This window comes from Equus asinus, unplaced genomic scaffold (assembly GCF_041296235.1).
Source record: "Equus asinus isolate D_3611 breed Donkey unplaced genomic scaffold, EquAss-T2T_v2 contig_803, whole genome shotgun sequence".
Lineage (NCBI taxonomy): Eukaryota > Metazoa > Chordata > Mammalia > Perissodactyla > Equidae > Equus > Equus asinus.
This window is the reverse complement of record NW_027225520.1, coordinates 3,068,989-3,084,252: the sequence shown is the minus strand read 5'-3', so window position 1 is coordinate 3,084,252 and position 15,264 is coordinate 3,068,989. Positions and strand designations below refer to the sequence as shown.

The window sequence follows — 15,264 nt, the reverse complement described above, 5'->3', positions numbered from 1 at the left end:
TCTTTATGTCATCATCAATTTCTTTCATTTAACGTCTTAAAGTTTTCATTGTGTAAGTCTTTCACCTCCTTGGTTAAATTTATTCCTAGATATTTTATTCTTTTTGTTGGGATTGTATATGGGATTGTATTCTTAAGTTCTCTTTCTGTTAGTTTGTTATTAGAGTATAGAAATGCAACTGACTTTTGTAAGCTGACTTTGTACCCTGCAACTTTGCTGTAGTTGTTGCTTGTTTCTAATAGTTTTCCTATGGATTCTTTAGGGTTTTATATATATAAAATCATATCATCTGAAAACAGCAAGAGTTTGACTTCTTCCTTGCCAATTTGGATTCCTTTTCTTTCTTTCTCTTGCCTAATTGCTCTGGCCAAAACCTCCAGGACTACGTGGAATAAGAGTGGTGAGAGTGGGCACCATTGTCTCGTTCCTGTTCTCAGAGGAATGTCTTTCAGTTTTTCCCCATTGAGTATGATGTTGGCTGTGGGTTTGTCATATATGGCCTTTATTATGTTGAGGTACTTTCCTTCACTACCCATTTTATTGAGAGTTTTTATCATAAATGGATGTTGGCTCTAGTTAAATGCTTTCTCTGCATCTCTTGAGATGATCATGTGGTTTTTATTCCTCATTTTGTTAATGTGTATCATATTGATTGATTTGCAGGTGTTGAACCATCCCTGCATCCCTGGAATAAATCCCACTTGATCATGTTGTATTATCCTTTTAATGTGATGCTGTATTTGGTTTACCAATGTTTTGTTGAGGATTCTTCGTCTATGTTCATCAGCAATATTGGCCTGTAATTTTCCTTCTTTGTGTTGTCTTTGTCTGGCTTTGGGATCAGGGTGATATTGGCCTCATAAAATGTGTTAGGAAGTATTTCATCATCTTCAATTTTTTGGAATAGTTTGAGAAGGATAGGTATTAAATCTTCTTTGAGTGTTTGGTAGAATTCTCCAGAGAAGCCATCTGGTCCTGGACTTTTATTTTTTGGAAGACTTTTGATTACTGTTTCAATCTCTTTACTTGTGATTGGTATATTCAGATTCTCTGTTTCTTCTTGGTTCAGTTTGGGAGGTTGTATGAGTCTAAGAATTTATCCATTTCTTCCAGATTGTCCAATTTGTTGGCATATGGTTTTTCATAGTATTCTCTTATAATTCTTTGTATTTCTGTGGTATCCATTGTAATTTCTCCTCTTTCACTTCTAATTTTATTTGAGCCTTCTCTCTTTTTTTTAAATTAGTGAGTCTGGCCAAGGGTTTGTCAATTTTGTTTTTCTTCTCAAAGAACTAGGTCTTAGTTTCATTGATCCTGTCTACTGTTTTTTTGGTTTCAATTCATTTATTTCTGCTCTAATTTTTATTATTTCCCTCCTTTTGCTGACTTTGGGCCTTTTTTGTTCTTCTTTTTCTAATTCTGTTAGGCGTAATTTGATTGCTTATTTGAGATTTTTCTTATTGGTTAAGGTGGGCCTATATTGCCATGAATTTCCCTCTCAGGACCACTTTTGCTGCATTCCATGTGAGTTGGTATCGTGTATTTTCATTTTTATTTGTCTCCAGTTGTTTTTTGATTTCTCCTTTAATTTCTTCAATGATCCATTGGTTGCTCAGTAGGTTGTTGTTTAGTCTCTGCATGTTTATCTCTTTCCCAGCTTTTTTCTTGTAGTTGATTTCTAGTTTTATAGTATTATGGTTGGAAAAGATGCTTGATATGATTTCGATCTTCTTAAATTTATTGAGGCTTGCCTTATTTCCCAACATGTGGTCCTTCTTTGAGAATGTTCCACGTGCACCTGAGAAGAATGTGTATTCTGCTGGCTTTTGGGTGGAGTGTTCTATATATATCTATTAAGTCTGTCTGGTCTGTAATTCATTTAGTTCCACTATTTCCTTGTTGAGCTTCTCTCTGGATGGTCTATCCATTGATGAAAGTGGGGTGTTAACATCACCTGCTATTACTGTGTTGCTGTTAATGTCTCCTTTTAGGTCAGTTAATAGGTGCTTTATGTACTTTGGTGCTCCTGGGTTACATACACATATGTGTTAAATCCTTTTGGTGGAGTGTCCCTTTTGTTGTTATATACTGCCCTTCTTTGTCTCCCATTGCCTTTTTTTTTTTTTTGGGTGAGGAAGATTGGCCCTGAGCTAATGTCCATGCCAGTCTTCCTCTTTTGTATATGGGATGCCACCACATCATGGCTTGATGGGCAATGTGTAGGTCCACGCCCAAGATCTGAACCCATGAACCCTAGGCCTCCAAATCAGAGCACGTGAACTTAACCACTACATCACCAGGCTGGCCCCATCTCATTGTCTTTTTTATCTTGAAGTCTACTTTGTCTGCTGTAAATATGGCAACACCTGCTTTCTTTTGTTTGCCATTGGTTTGGAGTATTGTCTTCCATCCTTTTACTCTAAGCTTGTTTGTCTTTAGAACTGAGACGTGTTTCCTGGAGGCAGCATATTGTTGGGTCTTGTTTTCTAATTCATCCAGCTATTCTATGTCTTTTGATTGGGGAATTTAATCCATTTGCATTTAGAGTGATTACTGATATATGAGGGCTTAATGCTGCCATTTTATCACTTGTTTCCCAGTTGTTCTGTATTTCCCTTTTTCTTATCCCGTGTATTTCAGACGGATGATTCAGTTTGGTGGCTCTCTATGATGGTTTTCTCAGTTTTCTGCTTATTTATCATTTGTGTCTCAGTTGTGATTTTTTTAGTGGTTAACCTGCACTTTGTGTACAAGATCTCATAGATGAGATAGTCCATTTCTGATAGACTCTTATCTCTTTTGACTAAGCAGTTTCCATCCCTTTCCCCTTCGCCTTCTGCATTATTGTTGTCACAACTTGTTCCATTTTGTGTTGTGAGTTTGTGGTTAAAATGATGAGACTATATTTATTCTTGATATTTTCCTTCCCTTCATCTTTAATGTTATGCTAATCTGTTCTGATAAAGAGTTGCAGTTTTCTGATTTTGTCTGCCTGTTTATCTCCTTGCTGAAGGCTGTGTAAACCCTTTCTTCTTCTTTTCAGGTATGAAGGCCTTCTTGATCAAATCTTGTAGGGGGCCTTGTGGCAATGAACTCCCTGAGCTTTTGTTTATCTGGGAAAGATTTTATTTCTCCATGATATCTGAAGGATATGTTTGCTGGATAGAGTATTCTTGGCTTAGAGTTTTTGTCTTTCAGAATTTTTAATATATCATTCCAGTCTCTCCTAGCCTGTAAGGTTTCTGCTGAGAAATCCAATTAAAGCCTGGTGGGGTTTCCTTTGTAGGTGATTTTCTTCTGCTTTACTGTCCTTAGTATTTTTTCCGTGCCATTAAGTTTTGCCAGTTTTACTAATCCATGCCTTGGAGAAAGTCTTTTTACATTGATGCAATTAGGAGTTCTCTTAGCTTTTTTTACTTCTAATTCCAGCTCTTTCCCCAGGGTTGGGAAGTTTTCAGCTATTATTTCTTTGAACAAGTTTTGTGCTCCATTCTCCTTCTCTTCTCCCTCTGGAATACCTGTATTTCTGTTCACTAAATTGCTAATTTTATCCTCCGTAATATCAGCTCTGTCATTCAAGGTCTCCAAATTTTTCTTTATCTCATTTATTGTGTTTTCATCTCCAACATTTCTGATCGTTTTTTTCTTTATAGTTTCAATCTCTTTTGTGAAGAATTCTCTCCGTTCATTAATTTTGTTCCTGATTTCATTGAACGGTCTTTCTGAGTTCTCATAACTTATTGAGTTTTTTATGATGGCCATTTTGAATTCTCTGTCATTTAGATTGTAGACTTCTGTGCCTTCAGGATTGCTTTCTGAGTATTTGTCTTTTTCCTTCTGGTCAGGAGTATTAATATACTTCATACCATTCAATGGGGTGGATTTGTGCATTTGCATACTGATAGTATCTGGTCATACATTCCACCTGCCACCACTGGAGAGGGGGCAGCACCTGTGTAATCTGAGCCCACCGTGATCCCTGTCAGCCCTGCTTGTCCGAGCCTGGGCCACTTGTTGGGACTGCAGAGGCCCTGTGGGCTCTCCCACCAGACAAGAAAGCGATTATGCAGGAGCTCAGGGCTGCTGCCTGCTCCCACAGTCCCACTGAGTTGCAGTCCACCCCTTGGGGCCGCAGTGGTACTATGGGCATTCAAGGCAGCTGGGAATTTGTTTGCCTGGGTGCACAGCTCCACTGCCATCTGCTCCTAGGTCACACCAGCCATTAGTGCTTTGTAGGCAGGGCCTCCCCACTGGGTCTGAGCCTAGCCATTCCCTGGGACTGCAGTGGCTCTGGGCTCTCCCACCAGACGAGAAAGTGATCGTGCGGGGGCTCAGGGCTGCCATCACCTGTTCCTGTGGTCACGCCGAGGCACGCTCCCACCCTTGGGGCTGCAGCAGTACTATGGGCCTCCAGCTGGGAGAGCAGCTGCATGCGTGTACAGGTCTGCTGGGGGACCAGAAGAGTACTCACCTATCTCCACCACCTCTCCAGGGGTAGTCCATCCCCCTTCAAATGTATAGCTGCGCAGGTCTCTCAGGCATCCTGAGGTGCTGTGTGGGTATCTTCTGCTGATCAATGAATGACCATTTAGTTGTAGTTCGAAGAGGGAGAGACAAAGGGAACAGCTCACTCCACCATGATGCCGATGTCACTCCTAATTTTCTTTTGGAATCTGCCTAAGGTTTCTCCCAGCTGATGATGAAAAACTAAAACCACTTGTCATTTAAGTGCAGCATCTCAACACCTGAGTCTCAGTTGAGTTGTGCCGATAATGATACTATTTTCCTAAATTCAGAAACTCACCCTATTAAGGGAGAAAACCTGATATCAATTTTTAAAAAACAGTGGGGTGAGAGGAAGCATGACACTGGTTACTGGGGACACTAATTTGTGTTCCCTTTCTAGAGGAGACTGTGTTTTTCATTCCTTCACTTGTCGAACCTTCTCTTCATCCTCAGGAGTTGTGAACAGATGTGTCTACAGCACAACCAAGGCAGCCGTGATTGGCCTCACAAAGTCCGTGGCTGCAGACTTCATCCAGCAGGGGATCAGGTGCAACTGTGTGTGTCCAGGTGAGTTAGGCTCCACAGGGCTATGAAATTGTCCTTTGTGACATCCCACTTGCCACTGTGAGAGAGATCTCCATAAGCTTGTTTACTACCTGTTACTGTGGCCTGTCATTGGGACAAGTTCAAAAGGGAAAGAGTCCCATCCTGTTAAGGTAACAGTCTAACAGTCAGTTGGGAGAGAGATCCTAAGTCATCAGGAATAAGCCACTGAGGCAAACAGTTTACATGCTGCTCATGCACGTGGCGGCAATTCTAAACCACTGGGTTAAGAGACATGAGTCACCAGGGCTTACTGTTTTGGAAGCAGACCAGGGATGACTGTGTCGGGGGGAAGATGAAAAGTAGCCCATGCTCACAGGACAGCGGAAGAAAGTAAGAGGAGCCTCCCAGAACACAGGGGCTCTGCCGTGGAAATCACCTGGGTTGGCCCAGGGATAAAAAGGAGGGATTAATACCTTCCTTGATGCTATACAAAGTGAGTCAGCAAACTATGGCCTGCAGGCCAAATCCAGCCCACCGCCTATTTTGTAAATATAGTTTTATTGGAACACATCCACACCCAGTTTGCTTCTTGTATTGGCAATGACTGCTTTCATCCTACAACAGCAGAGTTGAAAACAAATGGTTCTTAACACCAAGAATATTTACTGTTTGGCTCTTCACCCAAATGTGCTGACCGCTCATAAAAGAAAGGAGAAAAGCAGAACTTATTAGTAGCAAGGACATTCAATGTGTCCAAACTAAAGCATTCAATAACCTATTTCTTAGGAATGACTTCTCATTTTCTTAATATCTGTAGGTGTGTCTATTAATTAGATATGCCCTTTCACCTGGTTCCACTGACCAAAATGAATATAGGCTACCTAAGAAGAATTACTAACTTCCTCTCTGGAAAGAAATGAAATGAACATCCAGGATCCAGGTTTTTCTCAGTAGTTCACAGCTGGTGTGGGGATTGAGGAGGGGAAGCATTGCAGTTCCCTGTGGGACCTTTCACGACCTGGAGGGTATGCTAGGATCTGGGGGGGAGTTGACGGGGAATAGGCTGGACAGCCCCACAGGAGATTCTGATGTAATCCAGCCTGGTCTCCCCTCAGGTTGAAAACCACTGATTTATTAAAGAGGGAAGACGACTATATACCTTTTGTTGACACAGAATAACCAATAACCATTTTATAGATAAGAAAGATAAGGTGCGTTTTACTTGAATCAGGCAGTCTCTACAAAGGAAGAAAGCGTTCCAGAGAGGCATGGTTTTCAGTACAGTTTTATACCTTTTTAGAACACAGAACATCCATAAAACACACCCAGGATACATATTCATCAAAGTTTCAGAGAGATACTCAGTTGCAAATTAGCAAGCAGGTCAACATGACCCTGATGTCAGGAAGGGGAACTTATCTTTAAAGAGTTCTGATAGTGGTGGGCACAGGAGGGGAAGTGTGCATCCTTATCTTCAAAGAGTGCCTTCTTTTACTTTGAGATAATGCATAATGCCCTCTTTAATGGTTAAGGCAGATGTTTGATAGGCTATAAGTCAGGTGTCTTTAGTTCAAGCCAAATCAGTTTTAAACCAAAATAGCTACCCCATATACCTCAATATGTGAAAATTTCTTGTCACTTTCAAGCTACAGCATTCCCCTTATGGAGGTGTTGTGTATAATTTTTCTTGGACTAAAAAGGTAAACATCGGTAGCACTAAGAAACAGGAGGATACAGAAGAGACAGTTTCACTTGGTTTTAACATACAAACTGGTGATACCTGAGCCTATCTGTTCTTGGTACCATTTACCCGGTGGAATAAATGGCAAAATGATTTGGAAAATGTGATTGTTTTAGCAGCTAGCCTTTTCAGAAGATTGGAAAATATGTTATCAAATTCTCTGGGACAAGGAACTAGCTGTGACTCACTGAGCCAGTCCCAGAAGGAAACATGATGGGGAATGAGTGTGTGTGGGATGGTGCTGATGGCTGTAGAGTCACAGCTGGTCAGCACGACTTGGGTAGACAGTAGCATGGTGTGTCAGCCTGTGCCATGGACACAGCAGAGTCAGGTGACAGTGGAATGAAGCAGAAGGCATAGGCTTGATCCACAGCTCTCATTTAATGGCCATTCATACTGGCCACATGTAAGATGTGACGCTCATTTTCCTCAGTGGGAGGAAGCTGTAGAAGCTGTAAGGATTTTGAGGAGAGTGTTAGAGAAGCTCAAGGCATCTTGAGCACACTGCTGGTGAAATTTTGGACTTTAAGGAGGCTGTTGATGAGAGAAGTAAGCAAAATGTTGTCTGAGGGGCTGGCCCCGTGGCCGAGTGGTTAAGTTCGCGAGCTCCGCTGCAGGCGGCCCAGTGTTTCGTTGGTTCGAATCCTGGGCACGGACATGGCACTGCTCATCAGACCACGCTGAGGCAGCGTCCCACATACCACAACTAGAAGGACCCACAACGAAGAATATACAACTATGTACCGGGGGGCTTTGGGGAGAAAAAGGAAAAAAATAAAATCTTTAAAAAAAAAAATGTTGTCTGAAACTGGATACAAGGGGGTCTTTGTTATGTGGTTTCAGAAATTTTATCAGCACTATTGGCTGCAGTGACATGGAAGGTATAAAATGTTTCTAATGAACCAGGCAATGTAGCGAAGGCAATTTCCTCCCAGAGTGGGGAGAGTGCCGCCCCTCCGAGTAAAATGTGAGAGGAGAAAGAAGCTAAAGAAAGGGTTCTTAGACAGAAAAGTGTCAGAAAGTGCAAATTTTGAAGCTTCCCAGCCTCTCCAGAGAAATGGCAAATGGTCATAAATTTAAGGAATTATTTCTGAGCAGACCTCAAATCTGCAGTGCTGTGAGGAGCCCGCTCTAAAGATGGACCTGAAGGATGACTGCAGATCATTTTCCGTGACCGTAGGAAGACCGTGTGGCCTCCTGGAGTACTGTCAGTCAGAAAGAGGCTTCCTGAGAATTTACAGGTTACATACGTTAACAAAAAAAGTCTGGGGAACTTGCTCTGTAGGAAGGTGAACTAAGTGGGGTTGTAAAAATTTTAGTGTCATTCTTATTTTTCTTTTTTTAAGTAAAATATTGTAAATTATATTTTTCAATGAAAAACATGAAACAATGTTAAAATAGGAATTTGAAGCCAATGAAAACTGGCAAGATAATGAGGAAAATTTAGAACCAAGGACTGTGACAAGCATGGAGCTGTCCCTGAGGATTCAGAGTGAACGTGACAGCAAAGAATGGTTTTGAGATCATTGAGACAATGTGGGTCCTTGTACTGGTAAAGAATTGTGTGATATTACCTAGCCCTCAGGGTTGTTGTGAGGATTACTGAGATAATACCTGTAAAACTGCATACAGTCCATAAAGTATCATGTCAGTGTAATGCGACTAAAATGCTGGTGTTTCACTCAGAGTCCCTGCCTAGTGTCATAGTGAATTGTAGTCTGTGCTTTTAAAAATCATGGAAATGCTGTTGAAATAAAAGGGCAGGCAGAAGAGGTGAAATTGCTGTTCCAAGTTATGGACAGGATTTCTCTGGTACCTGTATCCTACGGAAAGGAAGTTTAAAGTTGAGTTGCCAATTTCTTTTTCAGTCTAAGTAAGTAACCAAGCTGAATGTCACCCTTTGATTTAGGAACCGTTGATACCCCATCTCTGCAAGAAAGAATACAAGCCAGACCAAACCCTGAAGAGGTATGTCTCCTATTTTAAATGTGTTTAAATCTTTTAGTTAAAAAAAATGCCCTCTTCCTTACGCAGAGTAGACAAATGCATAGAGACAGAAAGTAGAAGGGTAGTAGCCGGGCCTGGGGGAGGGGCCTGGGGAGTTAGTGTTTAGTAGGCATAGAGTTTCAGCTTTGCAAGATGAAGAGACTTCTGGAGATTGGTTGCACAACAGTGTGAATGCACTTCATGCTACTGAACTGTACACTTAAAAATGGTTAAGATGATAAATTTTATATTATGTATATTTCACCACATTTTCAGAAAAATTTAAAAACCCTCTACTTTAAGATTAACTTCCTGATCTGTCACAGTGTCTGTAGGTTTTAGTATAACACAAATAGTTTGAGCAGCGTAGGAGTCACCATAGTCCTGCGTGGCCCACAGTTAATAATATTAATGATACTCTCATGTATCATGCGTGAATAATCGAGGCAGCAGGCCAGTGGCCTCTGTAGATCTCTCTTGCTTTGCCTCCTGAAGGAGCTGCCAGTGAGTTCATACTTTAGCTCACACCACTGATGTCTGGTGTGGTGTCTGGTCACAGGCACGGAGCGACTTCCTGAAGAGACAGAGGACGGGAAGATTTGCAACCGCAGAAGAAATAGCCCTGCTCTGCGTGTACCTGGCTTCTGATGAAGTAAGCGCTATTCTTCCCAGGGAGGTCATTATTCTCAATCACATTGGCCCGCTATTTTTGCTCATCAAGTAATGTCATTTTACAGAGTTACAGCATATGATCGTTAAGTTGCTGCATTTACGAGGTAGGGATAAGTTCTGATTTAATTTGCTCAAAGAAAGACCACTTTGATCTGAGCCACTAACTCTTCCTCATTCAAGTTTATATGTCACCAAATCTTGTAGCAAATAAAATGGAGGATGGAAAAAAATTAAATCACTCAATTTTATGAGAAACAGTTACTTTCAAAAATTACAGTTGGGGAAGCCTTGATTAAGTGTAAATCAAACGAACCTCCAAAATCATGAGAGCTTCAGGTGAAATGGGGAGAGAGTTAACCAGATATAATTGTGTCCAGGAGACACAGAATTGGCATCTGGTGTTCTTAGTTTTACTGGAAACTTATTTAGAAGAATCCCACTGACTCTTTTCCTATGAATTTTTACTGTTTGTCATCATATATGGAAATTCCTAATTCTGTCTCTTTCCACTTTGCATCTATTTAGTAACCAGTTTCTTCCTTTTTTTTTTTTTTTGAGGAAGATTAGCCCTGAGCTAACTACTGCCAGTCCTTCTGTTTTTTGCTGAGGAAGCCTGGCCCTGAGCTAACATCCGTGCCCATCTTCCTCTACTTTATATATGTGGGACACCTGCCACAGCATGGCATGCCAAGCGGTACCATGTCCACACCCAGGATTCAAACCAGCGAATCCCGGGCCACTGAGAAGCGGAATGTGCGAACTTAACCACTGCGCCACTGGGCCAGCCCCCCAGTTTCTTCCTTAATGGCTATTGTATATTTTTAAATGGCTTACAACTGTGAAGGCAGAAACTACATTTATAAGGAATAGAGCACAAGAATATCCCCCTATGTTATGTCTTGAAATGTTACATGCCCTGGAAACTAACGTGTGAGCAGAAAGAAGGAAAAGGGAGCAGGCAGGAGAGAGGTGTGTCACTGGCCACTTAGCTCCTCTTTACAGTGATTTGGTGCACATGAGGTGGTTGATGAATGTGGCAGATAGAAGGGTTGAAATGTTTTAGTGACAGAGCAGTTACTACTTGTCAGAACTATTACAACAGCTGTTAATTAATAGCTGGGGAAATTGCTAGGCATTTGATTAATGGAGCATACATTGGCTTTTGTGATTTCTCTGAATCTATATCTTCAGAAGAGCTCACTTGATTTTGAGGTACTGCTGATAAGCTAAATTGTCCTTGTTTAGCCAGAACTTAAGTTACCAAATATTTAGAAATGTTCTGGCTTGAAATGTGCAACAAAAGGACCATTGGCCTTTTAGAGGAGACCAGAGGAGTCCATATATAAAACAGAGAACTTGCCTTTTTAAAAAAACTTGAGGGAATTGGGGTTGTTTCTTGATAAACTGATTTATCTGCTTTATATGATCCGTTTTCATATATTGAACTTGGGGCCAGCCTGGTGGCGCAGCAGTTAAGTTTGCAGTCTGCACTTTGGTGGCTAGGGGTTCACTGGTTTGGATCCCAGGTGTGGACCTATGCACCGCTTGTCAAGCCATGCTATGGCAGGCATCCCACATATAAAGTAGAAGAAGATGGGCATGGATGTTAGCTCAGGGCCAGTCTTCCTCAGCAAAAAAAAAAAAAAAAAAGAGGACGATTGGCAGTAGATCTTAGCACAGGGCTACTCTTCCTAAAAAAAAAAAATTTCTGTTCTTCTATTATGATGTCTTTCCTTCTTGCCTCTTCCATTGTCTCAGGCTTTAGATGAGTTTAAAACTAAGAACACAAATTAGAGTCTTTATTATCCATGTTTAAGTTAAAAGACTGTTAAACCTCTACCACAAGGATCACTTCACCTTGAATTATTTAGAAAATGAAAAATTCTGTGGGGAAAAAACAGTAATATTTTTAACTCCTTTAGTTTTACACAGATTTAGATGTCTGAAGTTAGTATAGAATATTTTTTTGTAGTTCAATAGATAATTATTAGTATTCACATAAATTTTAAAAACACATTTAGCATGCTCCAGTTCGTGGAATTACCTGTGTATGTTGACCAACTAAATATACACCATCTTTTAAAACAATTCTATTTGTAAATTGACACCACCACTTTATGACTGACACACTTGATTATGTTCAAAAGTTTATTAGTGGCATAAAACTCAGCTAGTTTAGAATAGTTCTGAGTCTCAAAATTAAAGTGTACTATTTTAGCCTCGACTTTATCCTAATTTGGAGAATGGGTATATATCACCAAACTGCTTAATTTTCTGATTCTGAGACCAAATACCTAATAGCCCCTGCGTAGAATGTGATACATGCTCAAACACCAGCTAGAGGCCACTTAGCTCTGGATCACAAGAACACTCAGAAGTTTTAAATCACCCGAAACTTAATTCTAATTTTCCTAAATTCTGTTTGTTAAGTGAAGTTTCCTGTTACCAGGAGAGTAAATTGTTTAGTTATCTCAGTCATACAAAAATTGAAGAAACACAACCTGTGTTAAACCTGGCTAATTGTTGGGTCTCCTTGTGTTTATCACTACAGTCTGCCTACATCACAGGTAATCCTGTCATCATTGATGGAGGCTGGAGCTTGTGATTCAGGATCTCCTTGCTGGGAAGGCAGGCCCTTCCTATACACTGTAAACCCGGCTATGAAGAAAACTCACTCATCATCTCTTTCGTATTAATGGAATATTAATGAAAACAAGCCCTTTTTAAGGATGTCATTGTTCACAAGAATTTGATTCTTTAAATATATTAATCTCTTTTGAAATCATTGTAGCTTAATAACATCACAGCAAAAGAATAGTTTTTAAAATAAGCCTCAATTTGTAAGCATATAAAATTAAAATATGAAGGAAAAAAGTAAGTTTTTTAAAAGAAAAGTGTATTCATTTCTATTTCCCAATATTCAGATGTTTTTGTTCAGGTCTGCATTGGTCTGTATGTGGATACTAATTTAAAATTTTTACACCGTTATAAATGAACAGCAAAGGTAGGAAGGAGTTTGGCTTCACTAACTTATGTTAAAAGAACTATAGACTATTCAGAACTATATGTTGGTCTGTTATATAAAATAAAAATAATCATCAGGTGTTTATACTTAATGGATGTTATCACTTGTAATTAAGTACTATTTTCTTAGTCTAACTAAAAGATCTTTATTAAAATAAACAATGACATTTGACATGAGCCTAAGAAACATAATAGTTAACTAACGCAGTGATGCAGTCTTGGCGAGCCGAGGAGTCAAAAGAAAGATTTCTTGGACTCTCGAGGTCTGGCAGTAGTGCTCTTTTATTAAGAGAATAGCATGGAGTAGCATGGGGACAGGACCCATGGACAGTGAAGAGCTGCAGGCATGGGGACAGGACCCAGGGGCGGTGAAGAGCTGCAGCATGGGGACAGGACCCAGGGGAGGTGAAGGGCTGCAATGGGTTGACGGTAGGGCTAAATTTATAAGGCATAGGTATGTGAGTTATTTCTTTACAAGACAAAGGAAAGATCATGAAAAAAATGTTAAAATGGTGTCTTTGCAGGTGGCTCTGGTTATTGGGTGGTCCTAGAACTTTGGGTAAGAATCAGATCAATGAGGTCAGGATGTCCTGTGCTTCCCGGAGGATGATGTAGATGGGTATGTAGGCCAGGACGCCTTGGGCTTCTCTCCAGCGGGCAGCCTTGATCTGCATCAGCAGTATCATCAGTTTGAGGGATATTTTTTAGATTAAGTATAGATTTCTTCACCAAATTCCAGGATAACAGACAGGAGGATATAAAACTTAGAAATAGTCTCTGGATAAATAAATATAAATGAATCATATAACAGGAAACAAAACTAAAGAAAATAAAAGTTCCAAGAAAAAGTTCAAGTAAATTCATGTATGAGAGAGTACTAGGAAGTTTTTTCTTGTTCTTTTAGTTTTAGCGTTTTGTGTTTGTTTTTTATTTGTAGCTACCTCAAAAGACCAAATGGTATGATGCACATATAGATAATAAATGAGCAGTCTTTTCTCTTAGAATGTTAATTAATATTAACAAGGAAATTTTTAATGGACAATGAAAGGATAACATTTTGTTATAATAATTGCAGTGGATTCTAACATTAACACATGACCCTCAGGGTCAGTTCTCTCAGAGCTAACTGTGAACTATAAAACAGTGTCAACAATAAAAGTAAACTGGAGCCCAAAAGTTCATGTTCTCTAAAGTAAGGTTAATTAATCAGGTTGATGGATCAATGAGGAGCATATGACTGAAAGAAAAGGAAAAATACATTTCACTCCTGTGGTAAGAGGAAGCTGGATGTCACCAGAAGCCTTTCAAGCTTTAGGGAGGAAGAGTCAGTGTAGGAAAATAACCATTGTAGACGGCCTGAGCCAGGTCATGGGACGGGACTTGGGTTCCTCCATCCTGTCCACAAAGGAGCACCTGAGAGACGAGGAGGAGCGGCTCCTGTCTGCTGGGGACGGTCCTGGACACTGTCTGTCTCGCCTGAACAGCGGTGATTAAAACTGGCAGTTGCTTAAAGGAGTAAAAAACAGGTAAGAAATTCTTTATTTCTGAAGGACATGGAAATGCCCCGGAAGGGGCGCGCGCCCAGGCTCACACTCGGGTGGCGGGGTCGATCAGGGAAGGCAGACCTGAAGCAGAAGGGAGGGGAGGGGAGGGGAGGGACGCGGGCTGCCGCCGGCACCGCAGCATCCACGCGGGCCAGCGGGAGGCTCGAGCCAACACGCGGCCGAGGGGACGAGCCGCCCGCCACGCCGCTCGCTGCAAGGGTCCTGTTCTCGCGGCGCCTTGGAGAAGACGCGCCGCGGTGCGCCCGGAGCGCGCGACGGCCCGGCCCGGGAACCGGGCTCCCCGCCGCGGGCTGCCGGCCCGCCCTCCCCGCGCGGCCTCGCCCGACCCTTCCCGCCGGCTCCCCGCCCGCACAGCGCCTAAGGCCGCCAGCGCCGCGCCGCCGAGCCCCGGACCCGTGGAGGCCGCGGGCCCGCCCGGGTCTCCCGCGCCGAGAGGGCGGGGCGCCGCCTGGGGCGATGCGTGCGGGCGCCCGCCCGGCCGTCCCTGGGCCGCGGCGCAGCCGGGTCCCCCGCGGGCCCGCCCGTCCCTGAGCCGCGGCGCAGCCGGGCCCCCCGCGGGCCGCGAGCTGGGCCCCCGAGACGCCAGGGTAAGCGGAACCGGCGGGGCCTCAGGGCTTGCGGGCCGGGGGCGCGGAGGCGGGCGCGGCCCTGGGGTGCGTGGCTGTGTGCGCGCTCACTTGTTAGTTGTTGCTGCCGTGGGTTTCTCTCGTTTATTTTAGTTCTTAAAACAACCGGAGGGTGTGGCTCCTGTGGGCCGAGGTGCCGCTGCGCCCAGACGCCGCCGCTGGAGCCGGCACCACTGTCGAGTTGGGGGCGGCCGTGCTGCCCGGGCCTCCCGCGGGGGCGTCAGCGGCCCTGCAGCCGGCGGTGCGGGCTCTGCCGCCGGGGCTGCGTGCGCGCTGCGGGGCGCGGAGAGATGCTCCTCTGCCTTCCGGCTCTTCTGGCCGCTCTATGATCAGATCGCCACGAGAGACTCTAACGGGAGAAGGAAAGCCTAATAGCGTGTGTACACGAGAGAAACCCAGGAAAACAAGTAACTTGCCAAAATGGCCGAGGCCCTCGCCTTAAATGCCATCCTCAGCTGAAGACAAAAGATGTTGGGGGTGGGGAGAGCCAGGGGCTTCAGAGGGTAGGAAGGCAGTTCACAGGTAGGAGAAAAGGAGCAAACATTTGGAAAACAAGTGTTTGGCCACGCAGAAACAGAAGACAGAGGGGAGCCCAGCA

The 15,264-nt window shown here is 42.8% G+C and overlaps 1 protein-coding gene across 10 annotated transcripts in view; it reads left to right on the top strand.

The window, feature by feature from the left end:
• The window catches only part of LOC139044387 (dehydrogenase/reductase SDR family member 6-like), a 31,579-nt gene extending 16,802 nt beyond the window's left edge, over window positions 1–14,777 (top strand). For 6 of the 10 annotated variants that reach the window (XM_070503903.1, XM_070503905.1, XM_070503906.1 and 3 more), the window contains 4 exons: window positions 4,960–5,073; window positions 8,703–8,761; window positions 9,339–9,431; window positions 12,003–13,323. In XM_070503903.1, coding sequence (XP_070360004.1) covers window positions 4,960–5,073; window positions 8,703–8,761; window positions 9,339–9,431; window positions 12,003–12,056 — 320 coding nt within the window. In that variant the 3' untranslated portion in view covers window positions 12,057–13,323. Of the gene's footprint in view, window positions 1–4,725; window positions 5,074–8,702; window positions 8,762–9,338; window positions 9,687–12,002; window positions 13,324–13,882; window positions 14,002–14,759 lie in introns of those variants that run through there. The other 4 variants (XM_070503902.1, XM_070503899.1, XM_070503901.1 and 1 more) reach the window with 4 other exon arrangements.
• The last annotated feature ends 487 nt before the right edge of the window (window positions 14,778–15,264 follow it).